The sequence below is a fragment of the Corythoichthys intestinalis genome, chromosome 9 (assembly GCF_030265065.1).
Source record: "Corythoichthys intestinalis isolate RoL2023-P3 chromosome 9, ASM3026506v1, whole genome shotgun sequence".
In the NCBI taxonomy this organism is placed as follows: domain Eukaryota; kingdom Metazoa; phylum Chordata; class Actinopteri; order Syngnathiformes; family Syngnathidae; genus Corythoichthys; species Corythoichthys intestinalis.
The window spans coordinates 3,329,844-3,345,270 of NC_080403.1; the positions used below are offsets into that span (position 1 = coordinate 3,329,844).

The following is a 15,427-nucleotide window of genomic DNA, read 5'->3' on the forward strand; positions in this document are numbered from 1 at the left end:
GCTACCTTAACGGGAGCTATTTTTTCACCGGACGCTCCGGCAGTGTTCGACGCAAGCTGCAACGAACAGCAGTAACTTTGTCATACCACAAAATATGAAAACGAAAACCATTACTCACTAAATTCAATATGCTGGCAAATGCATTCATCTAAAAACAATTGGGAGTGATACTTTACCTCCTCCAGCGAATGTGAATTTGTGCTTAGTACAAGATCATCTGTCGCAATTAGCGATCTTTGACGCTCTTTTTTTTTTTTTTTTCCTCCCCGCATACAAACTTGTTTCTCTCTCAGCGGCTGTGATTAACCTCAATGAAGTTGCTGTCCTAGCTAAGCCTTGCCTATCATTTGTCTTTGTAAGTTTTTAGTAACTTTGTGTATTGAATTTGAAAGGAAAATGTGTTTTGTTTTTGACGAACTTTTTCATGAAGCTAAACTGTTGAAGCTACTCACATGTGGAAAAATACGAGTGTACAACGTTTTAAATGTATTCATTTGGTATATTTCAGTTACCACGATTTGAGAGATCAATAAATTGAAGAATTTACGCCATGCGATTGGAGTGCTTGTTTTTGGGTTTGCTGGAATAGCGTCACTGACACACGCAGCATCAAACAGGGGAAGGGGTAAGCGCTGCCGCGCCAAGCTAATTCTGGCTGCATTTTCGACACATGAAAAATAACGAATACGTACTACTGTATGACGGAAAATTTTAGTGGTTTTGTAACCGCGACGTTTTCATAGCATGGTAATCCGTGAAGGTAACTGGCACATGCCTACAAACGACCCCCCCCCCCTTAAAAAAATTTTCTCCTCGGATCTACACGATTCACGTAGGTCATCCTTTTTGACTTCAAAACGGCGAATTTCGCCGAAAGGTGAGAGATTTTCATGCCTGGTTTGTAGCAACTAGCAACTGGGCTTTGTTTGAACCAGCTGACGGCCGCAGTCAGGAATTTTTGTTTTTTTATCTAGTGGCATGAGTTGAACATGATATTTGCTCTCGGTCCGTTCCTCATTGCGTCCCGAAGACCGTGCTGACTGTGTTTTAGTTCTGCTTTACCTGGTATAATTCAATAATCGGAATTTGCATGTTTGTGAATCGTTCTCGAATTTTCCACAGCCGAATCGCGAATAAGAATCGGAAATTTGGCATGCTTCTAGTAATAATAATACCTGTAATAATGTAATAAATTGGGTTTCAATAGGGCGAATGTGTTTTTGTGTGGTGTACCTGAATGAACCGCGAAGCTGACTTGACAGAGTGAAAGAGGACATTTTACTTAAACTTTTCATGTTAAGCTGCGACGGACAGTAGGAATGTTGTGTTGCACATGTTCTGAAGTAAATGATTAAAACCCTTACGAAGCTGGCGATTTTTTGGGCGATCTTACGGTCTTAATAATTGTCACCTTAACCTACAAAGACTGGCGAACAGAGGTCGGAGGAGGACAGTCAGGAAGGTAGACATTCTACGGCCGGATTGTCGAGTCAGTTCACGCACGCGCACGCCACGCTCAGATGTTTCTATCATTTCCATCCTTATTTCAATGGTAAGCCTCATCTTTTCCCTTTTTTTTCACCACCTGCACTAACATTCTTGGAACCCATGTTGATTTCTCTCACAAGAAAACCCGCCATGAGTCCGTCTTGTGGGAAAACAAAAACTGCGGCGCGGTCATAAATCGTCGTATTTCGCGCATCTCGTCGGATGTAGAAACAAATGGCGCGTGAAATTTTACGTCTGAAGTCGAAAAGATCGTGTGTCGAAGCAGTTACATGTCGAGGTACCACTGTACTTGACGTCTTGTTGTGCCCGCCCCCGCCCACAATTTTGGTCTGCTGTCAAGTTGGTCTCAAACAACATTAATAAGTATTGCACTTTCCACAAGTTGGAGGAACCTTTTCATTTTGACTAATTTTTAATATATTACTGATAAAAGCAATGCTTTTGCGACTTATGTGCACATTGCCAACAAAATTTAAGCTTAAGTGTGGAGTAGAGGTTTGTCAGCCACAAAAAAAAAAATCCAGAATTTGTTTTTTTTCCCCAAAAAATGTGAAATCTAAAAAAGTCCTACTTGCACATGTGCAAGTAGGTGTAAAACTTACTTGCGTACGTCAAATTTTAGTGGTGAAATGCCCACATTTAGGAGCAGTCTGGAGACCTAAATGTATCTTCAGGTTGCAAAGTTGATGTGTGGAGTGTTGGCTCGAGCGCAAAGGCTGTCATTTTGTTTTCATTTTTTGTTGGTGTCGGATACGTCTTACAGTAGTTGTGTTCCATGCTTTCAGTTGCAAATGAACCCGTAAAAACTAACTTAGCGTTGTCCTTGAAGACGCTACAATACATTAAAATAAAAAAAATAACTTGTACTTACTGAGAGGTGAATATAGAATAAGAAGGTTTTGAGCGCTATTGCTGAGTAAGCATGTGCAAGTGCAACGAATTTTGGCAACGTAAGGTCTGTGTGAACACAAATTGCTTTTGGCGACAGGCATCGCTCGGGCATGGCGTTTTTGAGCGACTGTTTAACTTTGGTCTGAATGCAGCTAATCCTGACCGATGTTTGTCCACGTCTCATTTCTCTGATCTTTTTATGATGTCAAGTTTTGTTTCCATGGCAAATGTTTTACTTGTGGCTTGATGACCAGCATCACTAGAAGACCCAACTTTCTTCTTTGGGGTCATAGTAGGAGTGGGAACCTCTTGGTACCTCACGATACGATACGATACGATTTACGATACAAAGCTCACGATAACGATCATCTGACTATATATCGATACAACGATTATCGATATATTGGTCAGGAACTCATTCTATGATATTCTAATAATAAACTAATAAACAGAAAAAACAAGCTTCTGTTGTGAATTGGATTGAGTTTATCACAGGTAGAAGTCCAATCCATTTGAACTGGGAGGGTGGCAGTGATCCCTCCCACTTCAAACGGATTGAACGTCTATGGCCGTCAGTGGCAGCAAGTGCTAGGTAATGAGGTAATTTTGGGCAATTTAAGGTCACTTACATGTTGATTTTCAGTTACTTCCTGTTGATTTGAGGGTATTTCATGGGTCACCTCCTGTTTATTTTGAGTTGCAGAACAGGATGTGACCTGGGAATCACCCAAACGAATAGGCAGTGACTCAAACTCAACAGGAAATGACCTGTAAATACCTTAAAATGAACAACAAGTGACCTGTAAATGCCCTGAAAATCGGACAGAATGACTGAATGCTCTGGTTTTGAATGAACGAATGTTCCCAGTCTAAATGGATTGGGCGTCGAGCATCATCAATGCAGCCTTAGAGTTAACCTGAGACACTATCATAGTTGGAAGATTTTGGTAGCAACTTGTTGGTTCCTTTTTATTTTTTTTTTAGACATTGACATCTTTTTTAAACGATATCTCGATTCTTGGCAGGAGCATATCCATAACCTGTATCATGATATATCACCATTTCGATATTTTGTCACACCCCTAGGTCACAGTGTAAAAAAAAAGGAGAGCCAAAAAGGCAAAGACACTCCCGATGTACAGAGAAGAATACAGGCATCGTGAAGTCTAAACGTCGTAGGTCAGGGAAATCATAACATGAGGACTCCCCGAACTAGACAACAGCAAATGCACATGTGCGAATTTAAGTAATACTTTATTTGTATTCATTATGCTTTATTCAGCTGGGTTTAAAACCAGAAGGTAGCGAAAAGCTTGCCAGGTTGTAGAGCACTTCCAATACTCGTGGGTGTGGAGGAAGAACGTACTTTTCGTGTTATATAGTGAAAGGGGGGGGGGGGGCGGGGGTAAAGATAACCCCACAGGGCACCATTAACATCCAAGTATTTTCACCGATTTGACGCACCCGGACGACTACGAACCCTGAGTTAATGCATCCAAGTTAGCAATTTTTTGTTTATGTTAGTTATCATTGCGGTGTTCGCACAAATTAATGTATGAGAACTTTTTTTTGTGTATTTTTTAGTATGTGGGTAGCTTGTGGGGTATACCTTTTAAAGTATAGGAAGATTTGATAGTTAAAGAGCACACTGGGTCCTTATTGGCTTCAACTCTGTAGTCGTCCAGGTTCAGCTGCTCAGCTTTACCCACACAGTCGTGGATGTACTGGATAGACACATACCTAAATAAAAAAAAATTTTAAAAAGAAAAGGAAGAATGATTTTAATTTCTGCAAAATATTCTCCATTGACAGTCCCTATACACAAAGATCAGACATTAAAAGGGCTCACTAAGTAGTATCAGTGAAGAAAAAGTAAGAAATGTACCGGTAAGTCATGCTCAGGCAAATAATTAGTTACCTGTTTGTTCAGTTGTTATGGTGTGAAAGTTGTGAATTTTTTTTTTTTTTTTGTACATTTATCTTAACTGCCCCCCCCCCCCAGAGAAAGAAGGTACTTTGCTGTGTTATCATTGGCTTCTCTATGTTTGCAGTATTTTCAGTTATCCATCCCATTAATGTCAAAAAATACATAAAAATACACCACTCTCTAGCTCACTAACACACGTACGGTTGCAGTTTTATGATGGCACTTTTGACATATCCACTTGGGGTTACGCTGATATTAGCGCTGTGTTATTTGTTGTAGTAATCGTGAGCTGTAGAATGTTATCACAAGAATATGGACGACGGTGGGCCACAATTGGCCCAATTAAAGGATCAAGACCCACAAAACAGACAAAAAGACAATTCTTATTTTTGTGTTCACGTATAATGGTGAAATGTCGTCACAGAGGACGCTGCACATTCATAACGTCAGAGTCAGAAGATTTTTCTTATATCTAGTCAAATTTTTCTCCATCTTTTTTTCAGTATTAAAGCCTAGTTAACAGAATGTGTCAGATTATTCCACTTACTTTAAATATTGTTATTTCTGAATAAGTCCATACATCTAAAAGTTGGCAATTTTCCACCTATATCAAGAAAAAATTGCTTTCAAATGTTTTAAATAATATCCATCCTTGAATTAAGAAAATTTCTGACTGCTTAAATCTGTTAAAGGTATTTTAAGATAGCTATTTTTCTTATTTCAAGAAATCCGAGTAAAATTTACCTAAAGCACTGGCAGATAATTTCACTTATTTCTCGTAGATTTACACTGAATACAAGGGAATTTATTTTTAAGGAGTTGTGTTTTTGCAGTGTACTGTTCCATTCCTAATTCCGTATCAGACGGAGTTTGGGCGTGTCCCCAGATTTTCTCCAATTAATCCACTGATTCAATACTCAAATAATCAAGCAAAGTGTCAGGAAAAGCCTATTAGAACATTTACTGTAAACTTTGGAGTAAAAATGTGAGGCAGTTTAAACTGAGAAGTGTGTATGCTGACTTTCAACATTTCAATAGTTTCAATATGAATGTTGTATTTAAACTTACCCTCTTTAAAAGGTGTTTTAGTTTTACATATAGTAGATGACGCTAATGCTAAGAAATGTTTTCTATTGATTAATTTTTTTCTGACGGTCACAAAATGATCCGAATTTGGTGTATTTTTGCTGTACACTTACTGGTGAGCTGTGCTTTGACTGAGAGTGCCTTTTTCCTTAGGATCAATTAGCAAAATGGATCCCGGCGTTTGGACTTGGCACATGATGCCTCCACCAGCTCTAATGAGAGGATGGAGCTTTCTCTTGACGGGCCCTGGTCGTAGATAGAAGGACATGGGTTCTCCTTCCACAGTCATGAAGAGCACCGGTGAGATGTCGTGTTGATTGATATTCTTTCCTTCAGACACCATCTTAGGAAATACAAACACCCAGATGAAGATACACAGATAATATTGTTTTATAAAACATTGACGCCCAATCAAATTTAGTTAATTGTTCCCTAATTTTTTTTCTATGCCAGCAGCAACACAGTGAGGTTGAAGAATTCAATGCTAGCTTCTCCACCCAACAATAGGTACGCAGTTAGAGACAGAACTTTACACAGTTCTTATTATACATACTCCAGGAGGTGAGATCCCAGTTTTCATCTAACTTCATTTTTTTCCCCAACCACCCTAGCTGCCCCCATAGGCATGTATGCAAAACAAAAACAAAAAAAGTGAAACGACAAATGATCGATAAGATGATGCCAAGTAAAACTGCTGTATCTAGCGGACATATTTCGACTAGGCATGTGCCGGTATAAGATTCTGAAGATATGATAACCTTAAGCCAAAATATCATGGTTTCACGGTATTGCAATTACAGCTCTAAAATGTGTACGTTGAGATATCTGGGTTAAAAAAATATAATAAAAAAACATTTTTTTCCATTGAACTGGATTTTTACTTTTCAAAACATATTAGCAAATTGGAACATAAGTATAATGTTAAGTTAAAATAAGTAAAAAAAAAAAAAATAACAGAGAATTCTAAAAATTAAAATCATCCTTTTAGTGAGCCTAAACCCACAGCATCAGCTCAACATTAGTGCCATCAGCAAGGTTTCCCGTACATAGGAAAGATCATGGCGTGCCGCCACAACAAAATAAAAGCCGCCACCCATTGCATTTGCAAATCAGATTTTTTTTAAGATTTAACGATACATTCTAATTTATAATTTGTATAATTTAAAACGACATCTAAAAGAATATAAATATATAGCTCAATATTTGCGCACTATTTGCCGTACATCGTCTGAAATAGCATGTGAAATACAAATTGTTCCTTTACACGCCTTTTTTTGAAAATCACATCAGTTCTCCTGTTGTTAACTTGCGCCTAAGTTCATCGGCACGGAGTTGGAAATAGGGATAAAAATCCACTTAAAGTTATTTCAACCTAATGAATGTAATTGTGGTTTAAGACAATAAAAAGATTATTATTGTTGTGGTGATGTAGACTCTCACACTGTCAAAGTTCAAGCCCTGGCTGTGCCGCACAAATCAAGGCAGTGTTTCCCCTAGGATTTTTTGAAGCTGTGGTGGTGGGCTGCATCGGAGTCGGACAGCCTCACCATGTCGTGCCACAGCGAATTTTTTTTTCTTCATTTTTTCCCCCAAGAAGAACCATAACAAAGATATATTTGAAATATTTCATTAGCCAGGCTAATGTTGTACCTCTCAGCTACAGTACATGTATGTAAAATGCGTAGCTGATTACAGCGACGTTACCCGATGTACTAATGCGACTTTTTTTCTCGTGGCAATAGTACGACTTACATCTCGTAGTGACTCAGGGTTGGCAACCCAAACTGTTGAAAGAGCCATATTTGACCCCCAAAAAAACACAAAAAAAACTGATACAGTATGTCTGGAGCCACAAAAAATTAAAAGCCTTTTACAAGCCTTATAATTATCGATACTAGCTATATTAGCCTACTATAGAAATACGTAATTAGCCTTCATGATTAAATGTTTGTTTTCCCTGCAGTGGATCCTATAGAGAATGACGCACCACGTGACTACTCTGTTGTACTATGCCACCACAAGTTTAACTTCATTACAATATTAATGAATTGAAAGAATGTTTGTGTCATGTTTGTCCTCCTAGAAATCCTATTAAAACAAAAAAATATATTTCCCTCCCCCATCTTTTTCCATTTAAAAAAAAAAAAAAAAAGCTCCGAAGCATCGCTAAAGAGCCGCATGCGGCCCGAGAGCCGCCGGTTGCAGACCACCGTCGTAGTCCTCCTTTTTCCTTTTATTTGACCCTCATAAGTACTACATTACCACAACAATAACAGTCCTTCTGTCAACTGACCCATTTAGAGCACTGGGGGAATTCTAATAGCCGTGTAAAGAGTTTTACTTGATTCGGTGAGAAGGTGAATAGTTTTTTCCCCGTTGTTCGTAAACTAAATTTCCACACAAAGGCACGTCGAGGTACCATTAACTTAGCAAGGAGAGGTATGAGAGTCATTTTTGGAGTGTCCCAGAGCTCGCGAAATTTGGGTGGGGGTCAAAGTTTCGTCAGCCGTAATTGTCTGAAGTTGGCGCGCCGGTGTTGTGCCGAAAAATAGCCACTCCACTTGAAATGTCCCCCCTGACGGGAGCGCCCACACGTCACTCGTACAAACAGCCTTTTCTTACCAATCAATGGACACAGAAACGACGTTCTTGTACCGTGAATATGTATCATTTTACTCTGCTTGAACTGATAAATCGTTTACTGTGACCAACGCTCTGAAAATAGAGCAAGGCTTTATTTTGGGCCCCGCCTCTCCGCAGTCTCTCAGCGCAAGTTAGTCAAAGTTTGCTTTCCGTCCAAGACGGCCGTCCACCGCTCACTTTCGCCGAAAAGTCCGATCCAAATTATTGTAATGCCCCGGATATGGGCAAGAAGGAGAGAAGTCTGTATTTGCTTACCCACTTTATTGTGGTAACAATAATAAAGAAAAACAATAACAAAATAACAGCGGGCTGCTACAACATGCGACCGCTATCTCTCGCTATCTCGCTCGTTCTCCCATTCTTCCTACTCGTTCCCCTTGCGTCTCTTAAGGGGGGGCCTGCATAGTTACGAACATTAGGCTACAATACACAATGAATAGGTGTCCGCTGAACTCCTCCCACTCGGCTGCCGCTAGTTTGAAGCGGCCTTAAAATTTTTTTTTTATTTAAATAAATAAATAAAATACATCTCATTTGCCAGGCGTGGCGGCTTTCATTTTAGTGTGGCGGTGCGCCACAATCTGTTGAATATAGGGGAATCCCTGCAAGGTGAGTATGAAGAATTGTGCAACTATTATTATTTTTTTTTTTTTTATTAATCATAGTTGTATTGTTTTAACTAAAGCTACAGTGTTGAAAAAGGTTCATTGTTTATAAATTGGCATATTCCTTATCCAAAAATTACAAAACAGATAGCGAAATAAACGTTTTTCATCTCATTGAAACAAATCATTATTATTTTTTAATATCAGTTTGCACTAGGGAGTAACTTTAAAACAATCAGAAAAGTAACTCTTACAAAAAAATAAATAAATAAATAAAAAAAATTTTAAAAAAAACTTCAGTTTTAACTTAAATTGAATTGATTTAATGTAATCTGTGAAAACATGGGATTGAAACAGTGTGGTCCTATAGACTAATCCATTGAATGTGTTTCAGATTATGGACCAGGTCAGCATGATGGCATCACTGACTGTTGAATTGGGAGAGCCAGCAGTGGGCCATTGTGTTGACAGTGCCCATCTCAACAGTGAACTGCGAGAGATTTCTCTGCAATGAACACAGTAAGACATTTGGTCAACTGTACAACGTACTAAGCCTGAACGATATATCATTTAAACCAGGGGTCCCCAACCTTTTTTGCACCATGGACCGGTGTTATTTGGGTCTTTTTTTTCACGGACCGGTGTTCTGACAAATTTTGCAACCCATCAAAAATTGCAACGATGCGGTTCTGCGCATGCGCGTAACGTTAAACATAGCCGCAAAATGCGCAAATGCAGCGATTCCAAAGTAAACACTACACACTTTCTTGAAAGAAAGGAATATTAACTTACGTTTGATCATGGAAGGACATGTAGAAAAGTTCTCCTCAGATTCATCCTGCCATGTAAACTGCACACAACAGCTGCACACCGTGCTCACCATTAACGACTTCGCCTTGTCGTTAAACATTAATTAAGAAGCCCGCTTCACAAAGATACGATGTTGGAAATTGTAGCAAGGTTTTCAATGCCCCTGTCGCGATGTCAGGATATTCCAGAATGACTTTAATCCAGAACCTCGGTAGAGTTGTTGTCTCAATTAGGCTCGAGCGTATGATGTGGCACTCGCGAGGTTTCCGCCGCTATCGCCATTTTGGAAGCGAGAAACATAAACAGTGAGGCATTTCAACACAGGTCGCTCTTTAAAAATGGTTGGAAATTATTGTGCGGTAAAGAATTGCAACAACAGATCGAATAGAAAGGAGAATGTACAGCTCGACGGAACACCATTGAGTTTCTTCCGGATCCCTACACGGAGAAAAGGCGAGGAAAAGGTCATACCTGAACTTACCAAACGTCGAAGAATGGCATGGGTGGCCTCGATCAGAAGGAAGGGCATAACGTTTGATTCTCCAGTTACACACAGAGTTTGCTCTATGCACTTCCACTCCGGTAAGTTAATTTCGTTTGTTTACGCAAATCTGTACATCCGTGGTCACAGACTAATGTAAACACACATTGCCTACCTTTGCTAGAAAGATGGGGTTGCCGTTTGCTATGGTCATAATGTGCAGATCCTGCACCCATCCGCAGCAAAACTGTTCGTAGCTTTGTAGCGATTTGTAGTTTCAGAATTGCTGATGAGAGTAGTAACATACACCAAACACTAAATAGAGCATGAGGTCCATTTCGCGTAGTGGTGGAAGCTTGTCGACATCTTTATTCCATTTGTGTTTGGCTTGCTCGTGAGGGTCAACATTGTTCACATCCTTAAAATTGCTCACATATCTGTCCTTCGCCGTGGTAACAAGTTTGTCTCTGTATCGAACTGGCAAGTTTTCCCTACATTTTCCATCTTTGGCACTCGTAGTTGAATTGTATTTGCCGTTAAGTTTAAATGTCCCGTGATGCAGACATGCTTCCGAAATGGCTGCGTTGTCGCAAATCTCGCACGATCCCGTGCTGCTGTGACGTAAACGCTCGAGCCTAATAGTACGTTTAATAAGGTCGCCGTCATTTGCGACCTCTCTGTTTATTCACAAACGGGTCACGAATCCACTCCTTCGCAGTTCGTGGGTCTTCGAGGTTGTAGGCTCGTCAGGTGCCCTTTTCGCCGTATAAATATCCTTTTCGCCGTAAAAATATCTCCAAAGAGGTCTGTTTTCCAGTTATCTTCGCTCGTGTGGGGGCTAATTATTTCCGGGAACAAATGTGCTGCGCCCGCGGCCTAGTAATACGCTATTATCGAGGACAAGCTCACATAGATATATTATATACACAAACAAGATGTACTGCTAGCAGTCCAATCAATGGACTTCTATGACAACACTGTAATCTATCCAGTAGTATTATATCTAGAGTAGACAGAGATATTGGTGTGTTAAGCAGGGCCACAGGGTTAATTCGGCCAGAATGCGGTCGTTATCAAATTATTATTTATGTGCGGCCCGGTAGCAAATGCGCCACGGACCGGTACTGGTCCGCGGCCCGGCAGATGGGGACCCCTGATTTAAACGCCATGTGCGCATGCGCAATAGTCCCATCGCAAGGACGTGCGATAGTTTATTTTATTTAATTTTTTTTAATCCACAAATTTTTGCTTTGCTTAATGCTTTCCCTGTCCCAGGCTGATCGCATATAGTGTCACTGTCACTCCCTCCCTCTCCCAGCTCTTTGTTCCTCTGCTGCACTTGCTTATTAAAGTTAACGATGTTGATTAAGGGTTGTGTTTGATCTTGCCAGAGAAGCGGACTTCAAACGCGCCGCATGTTTCAATAATCGTTTAACTTGTTAGGCACTTGCTGCATGAAGGAAGCGCGCGCTGGAATAAATGCGTGTGCGTGTAAAGACGTTCGAGGCAGCCGATGTTATGACGAATGGGTATGCTTTGTATACCTGTTGTGTTGTGGAAATAAACGCCGGAAGTGATTCTGCAGCCAAGGTAGATAAAGAGAAGCATATAATAAAGCAAAACATTTTTCTACTACAGTACTATAATCTTGTTTAAAAATGATTCGGTGTGACATTTATGTTTCAAACTGATCCATAATTATTACATTTGAGGTGCTTAAAAAACATTTATAAAATAAATAAATAAATATATATATACACATTTTTTAAAAACATACTTGGGGGGGGGGTGGGGGGTGGCAGTGTAAAAAAATGTCTTTAATGTATCTCTTTCCAATGCTGAATCAGAATTAATACATTGAACACCCCCCCAAAAAAAAATCGGGGGGGGGGGGGGGGGGGGGGCGTTCGGTGTGTGCTACTTCGCCCTTTTTCAATTATCGTGGCGGGTTCTGGTCCCCATTAACCGCGAAAAATGAGGGATCACTGTACACTGTGGTCACGGTGAGTCATCCAAAGTCTTTCCAGACAGCTATTCAAGTCATCAAAAAAATTTCCTTTAAAAAAAAAAAAAAAAAAAAAAAAAATTATATATATATATATATATATATATATATATATATATATGGCAAACACAGACAACACTGAAAAAGCAGTTTATGCTCTTGCACCCCTCTTTAAAGTAAACTGCTGTATTTTAAGCCAAAAGAACTGTTAAGTTTGATAGAACAATTTGTCTATATGCTGTCATAGCAGATTCATGGCGCACTAATACCCCTTTCCCACTGGCCAAAAAACCCGTGTCAACCCACTAACAATCGACTTTTGGTGGCAGTGGGAAAGGTGCAGCGACCCGCCTCGACCCGTGTCAATCAACCCGCCAAGCGACCCGCGTTAAAATCACCTCGGCTCTGATCGCCATGCAGTGTGAAAGCAAAACCCCGGGTCAACAGTCAACACCCTAATCTACGTGGTGACGTAGGCTAGTAAGTGATGCGTCATAACAAAAAACAAAAACCATGTGCTCTAGCCCGGATCCACATACGGCGAACAGTCGGTGTAGCAGCGTTAGCAATAGCCATAACAGACGAAACAAAGGCTCTTCTCCTCCTCCTGTGACGTACACGACTCCTTTCAATTTCAAACCAAAATTTACGTCGCCTACGTTGCCTCAGCACAAGCACAGTGTTGATCCTTTGCTGCATTTCGACCATTTTGTGGCAGTAAAACGCATGAAAACAGAGAACACAAACGGAAAGGAGGCTTCCATGTTGCTTTGCATTGTTAACTTCCTTGAACTGAACGAATTCGGTCGCACTTGTCGAAGCGCATCTTAGCGTGGTGACGTCACGCACCTTACACACGGCTGAGGAGGGGTGGGGGTTAGACGGGCGAAGAAAAAAAAAAAAAAAAAAAAAAGACATGGCTTTTTTGTCAATGGGAAAGGTGCCAAATGCCAATTTCTAGTGGGATGCATCGGCTTGGAAAAACGCGCGTTGACCCACTAGTTTCAGTGGGAAAGGGGTATTAGCCTCCAAACTATTTTTAATTTGTCCGTTTTACCCTAAAAACCCTCGTTTACAGACGTCGCACAACCGCTTTTGTTTCAACCAAGCCATAAAAAGAAGGTAAGTAATCATATTTATTATTCTAAATTTGTTCAAAATATTTAGTTAAAAAAATAAAAAATAAAAAAATTTAAAAAAAAAACTTTAAAAAATTATTCACTCACATATTTTAAACTTTTAAACGAATTACGCCACAATGAAAAATTTGGCGTCTGTAAAAAAGTCACGAATATCTACCTCAAAACTAGCGCTTAATTGTATTTTTTTTTTTGTTATTGTCGAATTTTCTCCGTTATGTTAGATGATAAATAATCCATCCAAACAAAAAAAAAAGAAAAAAGAACGTTTAAAAGGGTAACTATATGAAACATAAAATCTCAACCACTCCTTGTTGTCTGCGATTTCTGCATCGCGGCCCTTGTTATATCACCATGTTTCACCCATAAAATAAAATAAAAAAATCTGAATGTGGCCATTCACAGCTGTGTCTTGACACTCAGTGATACATGCTACATGGAGTTTTTGGATCGAAACAAGGTAAGTACGCGATAATATCTCGTTAAAATCGTGGCGTCTTTAATTCTGCTCTCGCGTGCTCTCGCCTCCAAATAGGGTTTTGCTGTTTAAATTTTTTTTTTTTAATGCTCTCCTGTTCAAAATTTTTGTTCCCCCAGAAACAACATCTTTCAAATGATGTATCCCACATGCATATAGGACAATTTTGAAATTTGGCCAAATTGGGGGTCTCAGAGCGGAACTTCAAGTCACCTGAGTGTTTTCTGTCATATATATATATATATATATATATATATATATATATATATATATATATATATATATATATATATATATATATATATATATATATATATATATATATATATATATGTATATATCCCCCCCCCCCCCAAAAAAAATCGCAGCAATAGTTTTTTCCAATATCATTCAGGCCTACAATGTACAGAACTGAACAATGTCAGTTAGAGATGCTTGAATGTCTTCATTTCTTAGATTTTTTTTTTTTTTTTTTTTTTGTGCAGGTAGAGACAGACATGTAGAACCGGCTGCAGGGGGACTGGAAGCATGCCTCACATTGACTATAACTGTGACCACCGGTTGTTGATTTCTCTTATGAAAGAGTCCTCAAATTGTTGTTGTTGTTTTTTTTTTAATCCAGGAAAATAAAGTGCAGGCAGGATGCAAACTTTGCAAATAGGTATTTGTTATGGTTCTTCTCGGAAAAATAAAGGCTGAAAAAATATCTTATTGGCCATGATATGAAACAATTTCCATGGTGCACACCACAACCACAGCTTCAAACAATCCTTGGGGAAACCCTGCACTTTCACCCCTACTTAGTACCACTATCTCAGCTCTTCATTACGAATGATATAATACAAGAGGGGATATAGTCTCTTGCTGTTGCTGAATTTTTTTTCTTTCAAAAATGTAATGTGAAAAATGTTTCAAACATGAAATAATTCTTGTTTGGCCCTAAATACTTAATATTATTCAAGTGATTATTCTTCAACAAAATGGCGTAAAAACACATTGATTCTAATATCGGTCCTTTTTGACCCACTTATGTAAGAGTGTAGGATCCAGTTACGTGTGCATCTAAGCGTTAACACGACATTTACGACTGCTGTAATGCATTTCTAGAAACCTGCAAACTAAGGCGGCGCATTGTTTTGCCAGCGCGGGGTGTTTCGTGGAGAGTGGGACAAAAGCTGAATTTATAGAGGTTATATACCAATTTAACATTCTAGCTAATCAGTAAGGCATATTCACGATGAGTAGACCAAAGCGCCTCATTATGGTCTCTTCTACGTTTGTTAACACTTATTTTTTAGACGAGCACCAACAAGACGAATCTGAAGTGAGGTTTCATGCGTTTACGTATGATTTGCTACCTTCTGTTGGCAAGCCACGAAACCAATTTCATTAGATTATTTTCTATTTTACTGATGCTAAGGCGGATAAATAACATCTTAAAAGCAAGATAAAGTTGTTTCTTCCAAACTTACCATGTCTGTAGTCATGCGTGTTTCCCGCTTTGCAGAACCATCGGAGAATACACTTCCGGGTGTGACGTATCTCTTCTTCTTTGAATCCCGATGTTGTATGTGGTTTGATGTTTCAGCATCTCCACCTAGTGGAATTTCTTGATAACAACATTATTGGTTGACATAAGTAATTAAAAAGTAGTAGTTAAAAAAGTAGTTAAAATATATATATACACACACACACACACACACAAACAAATAAATAAATAAATAAATAAATATATACACACACACACACACACACACACACACACACACACACACACATATATATATATATATATATATATATATATATATATATATATATATATTAGGGCTGTCAAAATTATCGCGTTAACG

At 39.1% G+C, this 15,427-nt stretch overlaps 1 protein-coding gene across 2 annotated transcripts in view; it reads right to left on the reverse strand.

The window, feature by feature from the left end:
- terf2ip (telomeric repeat binding factor 2, interacting protein) overlaps positions 1-15,178 on the reverse strand; it is a 54,519-nt gene extending 39,341 nt beyond the window's left edge. For both annotated transcript variants that reach the window (XM_057846213.1, XM_057846212.1), the window contains exons 1-3: positions 15,047-15,178; positions 5,527-5,756; positions 4,010-4,140 (exon numbers count right to left, since the gene is read on the reverse strand). In XM_057846213.1, coding sequence (XP_057702196.1) covers positions 4,010-4,140; positions 5,527-5,756; positions 15,047-15,061 — 376 coding nt within the window. In that variant the 5' untranslated portion in view covers positions 15,062-15,178. The remainder of the gene's footprint in view (positions 1-4,009; positions 4,141-5,526; positions 5,757-15,046) is intronic.
- Between the last annotated feature and the right edge of the window lie 249 nt (positions 15,179-15,427).